Source organism: Miniopterus schreibersii, assembly GCF_964146895.1.
Source record: "Miniopterus schreibersii genome assembly, chromosome: 5".
Taxonomy (NCBI): Eukaryota; Metazoa; Chordata; class Mammalia; order Chiroptera; family Miniopteridae; genus Miniopterus; species Miniopterus schreibersii.
In genome coordinates, this window is record NC_138106.1 from 80,154,124 (window position 1) to 80,169,443 (window position 15,320).

The window sequence follows — 15,320 nt, forward strand, 5'->3', positions numbered from 1 at the left end:
AAGCATACTCTTATTAAGTGAAATTTAAAACAACTGAAGGATTAAAAGTAGTATATACCTAACTGTCATATTCAGAAATACATTAATTTATTGAAGGAGCTTTTGTCTTGTTAAAAAAAATTGAGTTCCTTGAATACAGTCACACAACATATACAAGTAATGAAGAGCAATATATGTAGGTTTCAAAGGATAGATACGTTGATATACTTTTGTATTAAATTTGCTGTTAATAATATATATTTTTTCTCTGGTCTGCTAGTAATTGCCATGAGTAGAGGTCATTATACTTTGTTTAAGATAGGAAATGGTTTATTTACTGTATTAGTTTCCCATGGCTGTTTTAACAAATTATCACAAGCTTGGTGGCTTGAAACAACAGAAATGTATTCTTCCTAGTTCTGGAGGCCAGAAGTTCAGAACCAATATCACTGGGCCCAAACCCAAAGCCTATCTGCAGGGCCACACTTTCTCTAGAGGCTCTAGAGGAGAATCCATTTCTCTCCTCTTCCAGCTTCTGGTAGCTGCCAGCATTCCTTGGTTTATGGACATGTCGCCCCATCATCAAAGCCAGCCAGCATCTTCAAATCTCTCCTTGCTCTGCCTTCCCATTGCCTTCTCTTCTTTGCAATGATTCTCTCTAACTCTCTTACAGGGACACTTGTGATTGCATCTAGGACCCACCCAGATAATCTCCCTATCACAAGATTCTTAATTTAACCACATCTGAAAAGACCCTTTTCTCAAATGGAAACATTCATGAGGTTAGACAGATTAGGATCTCCTGTTTTGGGGGGCAATTATTCAACCTGCTACATTCACATGGACCTCTTTGCCATTAAAGACTAAGCAATGTGATCAGATGATGTATAATAGTATACTCTCCTAGATGCTCACTGACACAGGAATAAGGGTGCTGTATAATAAGTGTGTGTTGGAGAACTATAAACTAAATAACACTTAAAGGGAATTCTGCCTTAAGAAGCAGGCTTTGGCAAGTAGGGCTCAGAGAGGGAGCTCATAACTTCATGATAATACCTGACATAAATTAGAGTAATGTTAATTGTCTTCCCCAAAGCATGGCCATTAAGCAGCTTATTGCTCCTACCTTAATTTATTTTGGCATTTCTTGTGGTTCTCCCTTTTCAATGGTATTTTACTTTTTACCCAGTGGGGATATAAACACCTCCCTGACAGTCCTTTCTGGTATATTTCATCTGTAAGTATAACAACAGGAGAAAATAAATGACCAAATAGGCCCTGATAAGCTCTGCAGAATAAAAGACAGAAAGCTTTAGAAAGTACTCAGTAGGTGGAGCTTCATTTTGAAACACAGTTCCTAAAATTGGAAAGCCTAGAGTCTCTATCCCCCAGTTATGAACAGCTAAATTGTCAGTGACCTTGTAACTAACTAGGAAGGAATTTTGTATTTTACTTTTTTCACTGTGTTGAGCTAAGACCATCTGAATCATGGTTTTATTCCTTCAACACATTTTTATTCATCTCCTACTATGTGCCAGTTATTGTGTGTGAAGCCCTGGCTAATACAATTGCTTCCTTTCTTTCTGTCTATAGTTTTGCATGTAATTTTTAAGTTCCTCAAAACTTTGCAAAGTCCTGTTCTTGGCCATTTACAACTGAACCAAGGTCACAAAAGGACAGTTTATGTGGAAGTGAAAAAAATAGGAGGAAAAATACCAAGAAAACTGAGAAGTTACATAAATGTTCTCTAGCACATTCCCTGTTCAGAGGGCTAATGTACTGTAGCAATTCATCAGTCATCCTAATAGTCTTTTAACTTCTGTCAGAAAGCCTACTAAATGCTAACATCTTAAATGTTTAATATTCTAAAACATATTTTCATTAATCATGCAAATATCTCAGCACCCATATTTTACAATAACCTCTTTTGAGATTAAGAGGCCTAAGGTTTTGTGTTTGAGAAACCCTGTTAGTGACTGATATTGTAGATGAAATGTAACTTAGAGTTAAAGAATTTTAGAAATTAAAAAGTGCTAGTAAAATCCTAGTATCTATGTGCTATCACATTTATAAAAATACCAGAATGATATTAATGTCAGATACTTCTGATTAGGTAGAAAGTAGCTATTTTATTACACAGTTGGTGGATGTATATTAATGCCAATAGATGGTGTATTGTCTCCATAGAAATGGCCCTATGTTTTATAACAGAGCGGACTGTGGGCTTGGTTGTTAGTAAGAGATAGAACATGTGTTTCTTGCAGTTAGGTTGGTCTGAACTGCACCATGAAAACCTCCATTTATATGCTGCCAGTCACCCCAGTTCCAGGAAATCTTTACTGCTTGGAAAAATGAGAAATCTGTGGGTGGGCCCCATGAAATGGATTAGGAACTGAAAGGGGTAAAGGGTAGGAGCTTTGGTAGTTCTAATGGCAGTGCTTTACCCTGAAGCCATTTGATGATGAGTAGGGATGGAGGCTGGCAGTGAAATGGATAGAAGTGACCTGAGACCATGCAAATGTAGTTATATTGGAGTCACAGAGCAGTGCTCATTGGACTCAAGAACATGACCCAAGTAACTGGAAGTCATGTGTGATGGTGGGTCAGTGCACCAGTCCAGTTCCCAACAGGAAGCAGATGGCACAGTCAAATGAGGATAATTCAAGGAATGCTGATTTATAAAGGGATTAATTACAAAGGCGTGGGTAGGTCGGAAGGTAGGGGAACCATTAAGGGCTGAGCAGGTAGTGAGCACTAACAGCCACAGAGCTGTTATTAAATCTAGGCCTGAAGAGGTGAGAGAAAGGAGCAATTATCAGAATCTGTAGGAAAGAGAATTGTGTACAAAAAGTCACCTTTAGGGGACTAGTGACTTGATCATGGGAGACAGCCTGCACAAGGTGATCCCATGGGACGAACAAATGCCCTGACCTCACGCCCCTCTTTCCCTTCAGGTTGCTGATGGAGCTTCCCATTCATTGAGTCCAAGAGGAACCCAGGGGCACAGATCAAGGACATAGCGCATACAGGTCAGCCTCCCGAGGGGATCCCAGGCTTCACATGTGGAGAGTGAATCTGGAGGGAAACATGGGGTGTCAGAACCCCAAATTCATAGCCACCTTTTGAATGATTTTTTCCCTTTTTTAAAAAAAGTTTCTTATACTTTTTCTTATGTTCAGTTTCTTTCACAATATCTCCTGATCCTGTATTCATTATCTTAACAAGATTTTTAGTAGCAACATTCCTTCCCCAGCAGGGGAAGCCTCTGAGTGATCAGATATTTAAAAAAAAAAATACATAGCTAACTGCCATCCAGATAGTTCATTATTTTCCCTGTATAGGTTTTTCCAGTATAACAGTGTGCTTTTAAATGTTTGTAGTCTGCATTGCTAAAGGAACACTGAAGTCTTCTAATTATATTTCTCTAGTAAAATATTTAACTATTACTTCCTGAATCAAGGGCTTTAAGGTGCAATGCAAACCCAGTGGGAAATATATTTGTTGTTATACAGAAGGACAGGCTATTTCCAGAGCATTTTTCACGATTGCTGCAGAAATCAATGAGTCAAGTTTTCGAGAGTGAATGGCCGCAAAAAACCAACTTGCTGTTGTACCAGTTCATGCAACCCCCGGGTACAAGTACTTATGCATCTCCTTTTGTTGAGTTCTTTATTTTTTTATGAATATGCATATTGGGGGCAAAACTTCCATCTGCTCTATTTAGCTGATTCTATCACATTTGTGAGCTGTGCATCATTATGGAGCTTCAGAAAAAGATGATCATTTGCATTACATATGGATATAAAGGAGAGGAGGAGTTGATGAATTGCAAACAAGTATAATTTATATGGACAAAGTGTGCCAGAAGTGCTTTTCACCCCACTTTATTCTGCAAATAAAATGATTCCTGCCCATTCACTTGGCCTCATGCCCAAGAACTCAGATTGGGAAGCCGTCCCGTTAGCGTGCACGTCAGGATTCACTCCGTCCCTGTGGGGAAACGGTGCTCTGCACTCAGGCCACCGGGGACCCCAGAGGTCAGACGAAACCTCTGAATCTCCTAATGTCACATTTTAGATTCTTCAAGCATGGCTTCTTCATTTATAATATACACCACGCAGACACTGTTGCTAATTCAGATGTGAGAGTTTGCATGATGAAGAAAAGCGGAAGTAATGAAAAATTCACATTTCCCTGGTGGCCTCTCTCTGAACTTTGATTTCCCAAGGCAGATCATTTGCCTAAATGCCCTTAAGCTTTACAAATTTGTAAGTCTCTACATTTAGGGCGTCTTCCTCAGGGTTTCTCTGTTGGCAATAGCACTATCAGCTGTGACTCTATATTGTAAAGGCCAGGACCCAAGGTGTAGTAGGAGCAATAATAAACCCAAATCTTTTATTTATTCATTCATTCATTCATATAGGCATTTATTTATTCATCCAGTCATTCGGTCTTCAAAAATGATTATTCCTATCCCACGCCAAGGGTGAGGAATCAAAGCTAAATACAATATAGCCTCTCCCTAAACTATCAGGAGTAAACAAAGAGATACTCTTTCCTTACAAAATGGTCATTTATCTGCAAAGTTCTGTTAATTCAGTTGATTCTCATTACAGTTATGCAAGCCCTCAGACAATTTGTGTGTGAAAAATTTAGAATTACTGCAAGCCCATGGCCTTGTTGTGGTAGCATATGTGCTGCTTGCATTTATGTTCAGATATCAGTTTTTATGCACATATTGCATGGGTGTACTCAGTGCTTTGCACATATTATCTCATTTAATCAACACAATCATACAAAATAATAGTACTATAATTATTTGCATTTTGTAGAGGGGAAAAAATAAGCTCAGAGCATAAGTGACCTGCCCAAAGTCACACAGTCCTCAAACCAGGACCTCCAATCTATGTATGTAGGTCAAAATTGGGTGTCTGTAATCAGATGAATTTCGTGGTAAGACAGGAGGCAGCATAAACGGAGGCTTACTTCAATCTTATTTCCATAGCCCAAAAAACTGGTCAAAGTTACCAACTGTTCTTCTTTTGCCTATATTTAGTACCTGTTCATTTTGTTCTCAACTTTTACATAACTTGAGCATGACTTCCCACTTTCTGAAGGAGTGCTTGAGGTCTGCATGCTGATTAGTTGAGCACTTTTCTTTGCCTGTGTGGGATGATGGAGTATCTAAAATTTCTTCATATTATTTTTCTCAGAACTTATGCTTGTAACGGAAGTGTCTCAATATGAAATGTCATCAATTTGGCCTCGCTCAGGAAGTTGCAAGGCTCTTGACTGTAACCTGAATGAACTGGGTGTTCTCTAAAACATGATAATCTTTAGCTGCCTATCATTTTCCCCACCACCATTTATCCCCCTATACCCTTTTCCTGCCTATCATTTTTGAAGTTTTAAAATGTGTTTTATTTCTTAACTAATTCTCTTGGCAATTTGATTAAGAAAACTACTGATAAAATATTTCAGGGTGAAGATATGTTTACATTTATATTAATAATAGAATGGGGGAGGAACTAGAATTTAAATGATCTGATTTTTGCTTTTATCCAAAAAGTATTATGAGGATTTTATCTGTTTACCTGGAATAGAATTTCTCTAACCATGCATACCATCACAACAAACCTGAATTTGTAAATATAGGATATCCCCAGGATCAGAATAATCATTGCATCCCAGAATGGTTTTGGAACCTTCCTAGACTGGAAGACTCAACTGGTTTCAATGGAGAGGATATAGGGAAATTCTAATGCAGATTATCAGATCCAGAGGGCCTTTGTTGGCATAGTCTTGGGCAGCACATATGTTCCCTGTATAAATGTTGTTGAGTGAATAAATAAAGGAATGAGACTAGGACTCTCACCATGTTACAACCTTGAAACACCCAGTGAGTGTAAGCATCTTTAAACCTTGAAGTGTCAGCCTTCTCACATCCTGCCTACCTTCACATTCACTCTTAAAAGGCCCGGACTCATGTCTCTCTCTCTCAGCTAAAAGCAGTAGAAAATCTAAGTCTCTCAACTACTTTACAATGTTGGCTGAACTAGTTTCTACCTTCCCACTCCTCTTTATCCAGCTCTCCATAGTCAAAAGAAAAGCCTAAGAAAGGTGAGGCTAGAGCTGCAGGGAACCTGACATACAGTGAAGGCCGGGCCGTCATGGTGGGATTAGTGTTGTTAGAGGAAGAAACACCAGAAAGCTTGCTCTCTTTCTGCCATGTGAGGACGTAGTAAGAAGGTGGCTCTCTGCAAGCCAGGAAGAGAGCCCTCACCAGAACCCAACCATGCTGGCTGCCTGATCTTGGACTTCTAGCGTCTAGAACTGAGAAAATAAATTTCTGCTGTTTAAGCCATCCAGTTTATGGTATTTTATTATGGCAACAGGTTAACTAATACACAGAAGTAATCAGGAAGTTAGATAACACAGCTGGGGTTCAGGAGACAGACTGAGTTGAGGTCATTGATTTGGGAATCATATATATAAAGTGAGGACTGACTATAAAACCTTGTCTGGTAGGAGATGTTTTGTCTAAATATATAATATGAAAGTACTTTAAGTAACAGTAGTCTGGAAAACACCACATGCGTATAGTTCTTTTTATTTTTAAAATTAGGGCAATTCAAAATGAAAAGTATTTACACTTAAAGGTGAAATATCTGTACAAGTATTACAATTAGCTTTACTATATGAGAATTGACTATATATTATCTCTACTTTTATACCAAATAACAATGAATGAATCAATAAAAAATTACTAAAATGTCACTGCAAGTCAGGGTAAAATGTCTCCAGTGTTAACTTGCGCTTTTCCAGTAAGTATCAAAATGAGTGTAAATGCTGCTTGGACAGTTGGTTCAACAGACACAGGCTTACTGCTATTTCCTTGCTAGCAGACACACATTCAAAACTGGCAAGAATGAAGAAATGAGGATGTGTGTTTTTGCAGAATTTATCATTTTTCACTTACAAAATAAAGCTATGTCACACATACCAAAGATTTATATTAGACCCTTTCTAATACACACACGTGAAATATTAATATTTAAAATAATAAATATACATATTATTTACAATAATTGGAAATGTTAGAGATATAAATGTTTATGTACAATCACTTAGATTAAAACATCTTAACTTTATGTTGTATCTGCAAATACTTCTCTCCCTTTCCTATTTGATCTTTTAGCTCAGGAAGCGTTAAATGGAATGCAGCTGTAGATAGAGAGTTGAGAATGTGTGTTCAGTCACTTGTTTCTGCGATAGTAATCTTCTGTACCATGTCAGACAGATTTTCAGACTCCAGATCTTCTCTGCCATTATCGGAATTTTCTGATGAGATATAACAACCAGAGTCCCTTGGGCAGTCATCTAGCTGTGACTTATTTAAGGAGATGTCTGGGCTTAAGGAGAGGGGCACAGATTCATTTTCTTGCTCTTGAGTAGCTGTAAATGGAAAAGAGGGCAGCAGTTAGGCAAAGCCAAGAAAAGTTTCATTCATGTACTCATTCGAGACATTTTAACTGTTCCAACCTTGACTTCATTACAGTAGAAGCTTCTGTAAGTAAACAATATATTTGTTTATTATAAAAAAGGTATTTATGCTCAAATACTCAAGTCACTGTTGTCTCAGAAGACAAAGTTTGCCCTTCATGGCTCACGTGCAGTTTCATGGAATTCAGGTGAACTGCTTGCATAAGCAAAGATCAATATGGACTCACATTTTACATTAATGATAAGTTGCCAAAAAAAGCAGGTTGTATCCACAGTGTGACTGGTGCCTTGTCCAAATACTCCTTAAAGTAACATTAGAAAAATTCATTTGTAGCTTAAATGTACAATCCACATTAATAGCGATCTTTGTGAGCAATTCTAGAATCATGATAATGTGGATTAATTGATGAAAGATCACTATGGGCAACAATGTACAGCAGGATTTCATTTACTTGGAATTTAACTCATAAAACTTAGAGTATTCAAAAATAGTCATGGGGATGTAAACTACAGCATAGGAAATATAGTCCTTATATTGTAATAACTATGTATGGTGTCAAATGGGTACTGGAAATATCAGGGGGAACATTTTGTAAACTATATGATTAATCTAACCACTATGCTGTACATCTGAAACTTATACAAAATAATATTGAATGTAAACTAATTTTAAAAAAGAAAGAACATACTAGTAAAAATCAGAGTATTCAGAATTTTCCTATGTGGGCAGAAAAATAGATGTAGAAACCAGGTTGCTTTTAGGTAGTAAACGACCACCGTTTCCATTGAGTCATCAAAGAAAATTCTAGATTCAACCAGTATTATCTTTTTAGAAAAAGTTAATATTAGAGATGTAACAAAAGATAGATATTTCTAAAGAACCTAAGTAGCCCTATAAAGTTTTACTTTTCTCAAGAATTCTTTAGCATCAGCATGCTTTCTGCACATGAGGTTTCTATGTTTCCCTTCCCTGACCCCAGTAAATGGGTGTTCCTCTGCATGTTATAGGGGTTCTTCAGAGAGGCGATGGACCTTAGCCCACCACTTCTTAGGCACATCAGCATGTTCTGTGCTTTCCCCTTCTAACTTGGGGCTCCCCTTCCCCACTTTGGCACTTGAATAGCCAAAACTGAAGAACCAAACATACATTTCAGGTGGGACAAGACCTCTGCCTTCAGATGCTATGTACTTCATCCCATTCTTGCCAGAAGAACATTAAGCCCCACCTTCAAAATCCTTGGGAGAAGGAAACTGTGTAATTTTCCTCAATAGACTCTTTTAGTGCTAAGTAATTCACCTTTAGGAAAGCCACCCTTTATCTTATCTAACATCTGCTTTTTAAATGCATTTTCTAGGCTCCAGATATCTTGCCAACATTAGTTTATGGTCCACTGTGTATCCACTTGTCTCAACCTCTTTTACAAGAGAGAATTAAGCCCTGGTGCCCTAAAGCATCCTTATATGTAAGGAGTTAACCTCTTGTCAATGCATCTAGAATGGTACTAGTACTAGTTATGTGCCATCTGTGGAGGAATTGAAAAAAGAGCCACTTAAATTACTTTCAGCATTCTATGGTTTAGATGAGGAACACAGGTTGAGAAAAGCTGTAAACAAATGATAAACATCATTTCTTTACTCATCGTCAAAGTGAATCATAACAGTCCTTTTAACTTTTTCCTCAAAGCTTTTTATCTGCAACAATGAAACCCCATTGACACAATTTTCTGCATTTTCTCCAGGTTTGCCACAATTTTAACTATGGATTCAATGATCAGATATTTAAATCTAGTGATGCTATAGCTAGTTCTCCGTGTAATTTTAATATGCACCTATTGTAGGTGTTAAAACTTTAGCTACCGTGAGCATTTTCCCTTTATTAGTCATAACAACCTTTAGGTTTGGGGAAATCTACTTAATACTCATTAGTCTTCATGAGTATCTGTTTCGTTTTTGTTTCCAAGCCCCTTTTTTGTGTGTGGAAAGCATCTCTGAAGCAGGGCCTCATTCTCCGAGGAAGGGCTGTCCCCCCTGCCTCTGCTTGCCTGTATCATTGCCACTGAAATGAAAAGAGCCAGGTCTGGGCTCCATGATCCAAGTGTCTCTGGAAAAGACCAGAGGAATTAGCCCTGCTGTGTGCTTTCTGCCACATCAGCACTGATCACCGTACTTGGAGTGTGATCCTCTTGGAATGGCTGTGGGGACAAGGCCGTGTTTCCCTAGATTATATTTGAGCCTATCGCCTCCACACAAAATTAAAATTACTGCCATTTCCCTTCAGACTGATGTCTACACAGGACTTGGCCCAATAAAAGCTGCCCCAAATACTGTGTTCTATTAGGTTGATTATTGGTTTTGGGTTCTCTTCAAGATAGAAACTTAGGTTTAAAGTACCCCGATTTCCAAAATTAGCTATTATCCTTTCAAAATGCAAGTACTTAGCTTGTTATTTTATCCTCAGAAGCCTTTGTGCATCATTTTGAAGGGTAACAAAGTAAACAAAATAAGTGAAAATATGACTTTAACAGAGAATATGTCATTTTTTAATATTAGTAATAAAAATACATTTGTTTATATTCCCATCTGAGAAACAGTATATCATGTTCTCTAAATTCTAGGAATTGGTTTATTTTAAATACAGGTTATTTATTGTAGAAATCTTTTATCTGCCACTTTTATGGAAAAAGGAAATAGTTTCCCAGTATGAGAGTTACGCAGCACAGTAATTTACAGAACAGCAGTAATTTGCTAAATGACTTCCTAATGAAATTAAAACATGACTAGGCCTCCTCAAATGCTTCCCACCAGGCTCTCAATAATTTCAGACAGGTGATCAGCTGGAGCCCCTCAGTTATATCTATAAAAAGAAAAGGCAGGTCATTACGCTATATTGTGGAAATGAAAGCTACATAGCATTAAATTTTTGTATTGTGAGGGTCAGGATTTTTCCCTTTAGGTTTTTTGTTTTGTTTTGTTTTTTCACCCTGACACTAATGACTTCTGGATTGGCACAAACCTAATATTTGTGCTGCGGGTGGTTTTCCCAGCAGAGGGGATGGATTCACAGTAATGCACCCACATTCTCTTTCTAAGTCATTTAGTCTCTCCATGTGACCATGAAACAGAGTCAAGCTAACTGACCTACCTAGAAATTGAAACTATAACCTTCATCAGTTTTGTCCCTTGGTCCAATCATCTGAGCTAACCAGGCAAGTAGCACTGGAATAAGAAACAGTTTGCTTCCAAAATTACACACTTGCCATAGGATGTCTGAGTGCATCTTTTTTATACGAAAATCTTTGTGATATGTTAAGTTTAAAAATCAGTATGCATAACCCATGGTCACAGACAATAGTGCGGTCAATCTATCTGGGTGGTGGAGGGGGTAGGGTGGAGGGGGGAAAAGGGGGATATATGTAGTACTTTGAACAATAAAGATGAATTTAAAAAATCAATATATTTAATTTATATATTCTATTATAAGAATTATGTAAAAACATAGACAGACACATATGCATATAATTCACAGATGAAAATATTAAAATTTTAGATAAGTTTTCTCTACCTTCCTCAGATCATCTACAATGTTTTATATTCCATTTTAATACAAGTTAAAAATTAAAATGGTACATTTTTTTTCAATAAAGCCCCTGAATGGTTTGCAAACATTCTAAAGGCTATACATTTTCAAATTTGAGTATATTAGAGATTATTAAATAATTTGAAAAAGATGTCCTTTTTGCTTCCAGCTAACAGAAGATATAATAGAAAGTCAAGGAAACATCCCCAAACTGTCCTGTACTCCATGTAATGAAAATAAGAAATAATTATAAGACAAAAATATTTAGATAGTATTTTGTCATGAAGAACTAATTTGAATATTTAAATATTTTATTCTTATCAATTTTTAAATGAAATTGAATAAAGCCTATGGTTCAATATTTTAAGATAGTCATCAATGGAGATAAAAAGTGTCATGGTGGGGAAAAAAAAGTGGCATGGTGATTAAAACAAAGGCAGCTAATATTCTTATTCATAAAATAATTATATTGGAGTTGTGACATTTAATTAATTAAGTATAGGCAATCTAAATTATATTAAAAGTGAAGAAAGCTTTAAGGAAATCAAACTAGATCCTAATTCTGGTACAAAATTCTCATCCTTTAAGGAGAGAAATCTTCCTAATGTTCACATATGAAAAAGTTAAGGATTCACTAAAAATGTAAACGACTAGTTTTTGTTTGACTTTCCCAGGTTCCTTATCCAACTATTCTAGATGTTGACTTTACTGTGTTGTTTTCCTTAGGTATGAAGCCTCTCTTTCTTTGGGGCAAGTACTATAAAATAATGTAATCTAGAGAGCATAGGAAGATGCTTGGCCAACAAAGGTGCCCAATAAACAATTTTTTAAATAAAAAGAACATGATGTTTAGATTAATTAAAGGAAATATGACCTAAAGAAGATCAAATAAGAAATTTTGTTGAACTCAAAATTTCTTTTTCTCTCTAGCCTGGTGCCATCTCCATAGAGGAAAAACCAGGGATACGCATCTTAGGATGACTCAAAACCTCAGCCTCATGGAGCAGCCACATTTAAGTCATTCAAACCCAGACTCAGTCATTCTTCAGGTAACCATGGCTGTATTTATCTATCCAGAGGCATTGTCGTCCAGGGAGGAATATTCGGTAGACGATATGGCGCAACTCTTAGTTATTTCAATTTCTTAAGTACATCCTTAAATTATTTGAACACTTAAATTTTCTAATTATAATGAATACTTGGTATTAATTTCATTTGAATATTAACACATCCTTTGAAAAATCAACAATGAATGAAAATCAGGAGTCCCTTTAAGGAAAACCAACCAGTTTCTGTTGCTTTCCTGAAGCGGTGAGAGGATATGGAGTTGAAATGACTCCCTCTTTCTTTGCACATCTCTTTTTATCCCAGCGTCATAGTCTACTCTCTAACGACATGTGTGCAGAGAAGGAAATCTCGCTCACGCCCGCAGTGGCCTCCACCTGCGCTGTACTGACGGCTCCAGCTGGGGCCTAGAGGAACATTCACTCCAGGTCACAATCACAAGGCACGGGCTCAGCAGCACCACTCGGCTGCCACGTGGCCCAGCCACGCACCCATTGACGGCTTTGGTCCTGGGAAGTATTTACCCTCAGTTGAGTTGTCATATTGGACTGGCTATTTTGGTAATGACCAAGTCATTTTAAAAGCTGTCATTTTATATTGCTTTCATTAGGGACCTTGGGAAATGAAGTTCATATTTCTTATAGGTTCAATTAATCTTATTTACTTGATATGGTAAAAAATTAAACAAATTTCTTTGTTTTAAAAATTATTGTTTGACAAAAACATGATTGTCCTACATATTACTGACCCAGAATTCACTTTTACCATTTAATGTTTTGAAAAGCTTTTCATGTCAGTACGCATTTCATTCTCTTAACATCTTTCTTCATACCTCTTTACTGTTTGTATATATCTTAATTTACTTAAAGGAATTAATTATGGAAGTTTAAATTTGTTCTAATTTTTAACTAAAACTACTAGTAGTTTAGTTAGTATTTTTATGCATTTGTAGGTGGAAGTTAAATTAATCAACAAATTCCTAGAACTGGAATTCCTGGATGTAAAATAAAAGTATGTACTTCTTAAACTTTGATAGTTTTTACATTATTTCCCTCTAGAAAGTATCCATTTACATTCTAGCACAGACATATGCACACATGGGTAACACATGCATAAAACAAATTTTGACAATGCACAACCACCCTCACCTGCCTGTTACAAAAACTTCTATGAGCGCAGTGGGGTTACAGGGGACTCTAAGTATTATAACCAAAAAAGTCTTGCTTACTATTTGAAAATCTCTTTACTTCCTCACTCAACATTTATTAATTCTACAAGCATTGTTAACAATCCTCTTAATGCAAAGCACAGAACTGGGGGCATTGGGAAAGCACACGGTAACAGAGGATTCAGTCTAGTTTGGCCAGGGCAAGCATCACAAAGGCCTGCCTAGGACACAATCACGGTGCAATATAACAAGTAGGGGAGTGCCTTGCAGTAAGGTAGTGCAGGTTTCCTAGGTGACTCACGTGAAATGCTATGAACTCCTTTCTCTGGGAACTGTTGTCTGTTAGAAGAGTAAAAACGTTTATATTCCATTTTACTGGTTTTTCTGTATTACATAAAATATGGCATCTATTATAAATTAAATTGCACAAGGCCAAATAGCTATGACTAGAAACAAATATTAAAGCATATTTATAAATACAGAATAGTAAAATGCCTACGTGCCTTCTCTACTATGTGTATGTGGATGGTTAGCATATCTTCTTTTTAAAGCTGTGTGTACGCTTCTTGAATCTAGATTGAAATCATATGGCAAGAGGGTTGGAAACACCAGGTACACATGTCAGGGGCTAGGGCACCAAGCTACCCTGGCACGCTATCCGGCCAACTGCTGGACTGCTGCTTGGCACAACTACAGATCTCCCCTGCTGGCAGCTCATGTTCCAGGCTCCTGGCTGGGCCTTGCCATTTGCCCTGCATCGTTTTGGGCAGGTAGGCAGACAAGAAGGCACAACTGGGGATAGTTGAGCAATGAGGGGCTGCTGTGACCACAGCTGGCGCCGACAGCCTGGCACACAGCCCCCCCGCCCCGTCCCCCTTCCTCCTCATTGAGCACTGCAAACAGAGGTCGCGGGCACCTACAATATATACGGCTTCTAGTACAGCTTGTTTATTCACTTACTAAGTTGTTGTTTTTTTTATTTAAACTTTAATTATCCCTGTGCTAAAGGGAAGACAAGGTATTTCCATCACCCAATTTCCCCCAGGACAGCAGTGCACATTCTCATAGACACACTTTTCAGACACATCAAAGTGTTTTAAATGTGAGAAAAGAAGAGCAAGTTCAGAATAAAGAGAAAATATTTACTATTAACAGCAGTTAACTTATTCTACAGCACATTTCTCAGTGAGGCAAAGGGGCCTTGAAGGTTCTGTTTATGGAAGAACGCGCGTGTGTGCGTGCACACACACACACACACTCTCTACCCTCCTTTTTACTTGCTGGGAATGTTTATCCTAAGTAAACAGGCCACTTTAAAATTCAGATGATAAATAGAGAAACCCTAATGTGCACAAAACAAACAGATTCTGCTCTTTTGCTCCTTCAAGAGCTGAGTCTCACCCCCATTTTTCTTCTCCCTCTAGCCTCACCTGGGTCCCCAGCTGAGAGCCAGTGACCTAATTCTGCTCGGCTCTAATGCAGCACAGGCTCGAGATCAGAATATCCCTGTGCCGGTCCTGCCGGGACTGCAGGCCCCCAAGTCAATCTCCTCCAGAGGCAACCCTGTGATCAGCGCCAGCACCGCCTGCCCGCCCTCTGTCAGCCTGGTGGCGAAGCGTCTTTCCCTCCTGTCAAGCAGTAACCTAGAAAGATTAATCTGGTGTGCATTTTCAAGGTCAAAGGGGGAACAGTGCTATCTCTTTTGGCCTAAGAGAAGAGGAAAATTGCTTGCTCTACATCTTAGATTTCTGCTTTTGTCCCTGGCCCATCCCCCATCCTCTTGGCTTTTCCAGATGTATTAAAAGCTCGCATGGGGCTGTAGTCTTTCTCCATTATCTCAAAGTTTTAATTCTTGTCCTTAAAACAGGTGCCCACTCTGCTCAGTTTTTATATTGAACGATTAGCAAAGCAAAAACATTCCAGTTCCCAACCTCAGAAGCAATGAAGCTCAAAACTAGGAATTTATTGACATTCCCAAACTGATATTATTCAATGACCAGAATAAAATGTATACGTCAAATCCTGGCC

At 37.9% G+C, this 15,320-nt stretch overlaps 1 protein-coding gene across 2 annotated transcripts in view; it reads right to left on the minus strand.

The window, feature by feature from the left end:
- Positions 1-6,574: 6,574 nt before the first annotated feature.
- SAMSN1 (SAM domain, SH3 domain and nuclear localization signals 1) overlaps positions 6,575-15,320 on the minus strand; it is an 83,422-nt gene continuing 74,676 nt past the window's right edge. For both annotated transcript variants that reach the window (XM_081138466.1, XM_081138465.1), the window contains one exon: positions 6,575-7,434. In XM_081138466.1, coding sequence (XP_080994592.1) covers positions 7,232-7,434 — 203 coding nt within the window. In that variant the 3' untranslated portion in view covers positions 6,575-7,231. The remainder of the gene's footprint in view (positions 7,435-15,320) is intronic.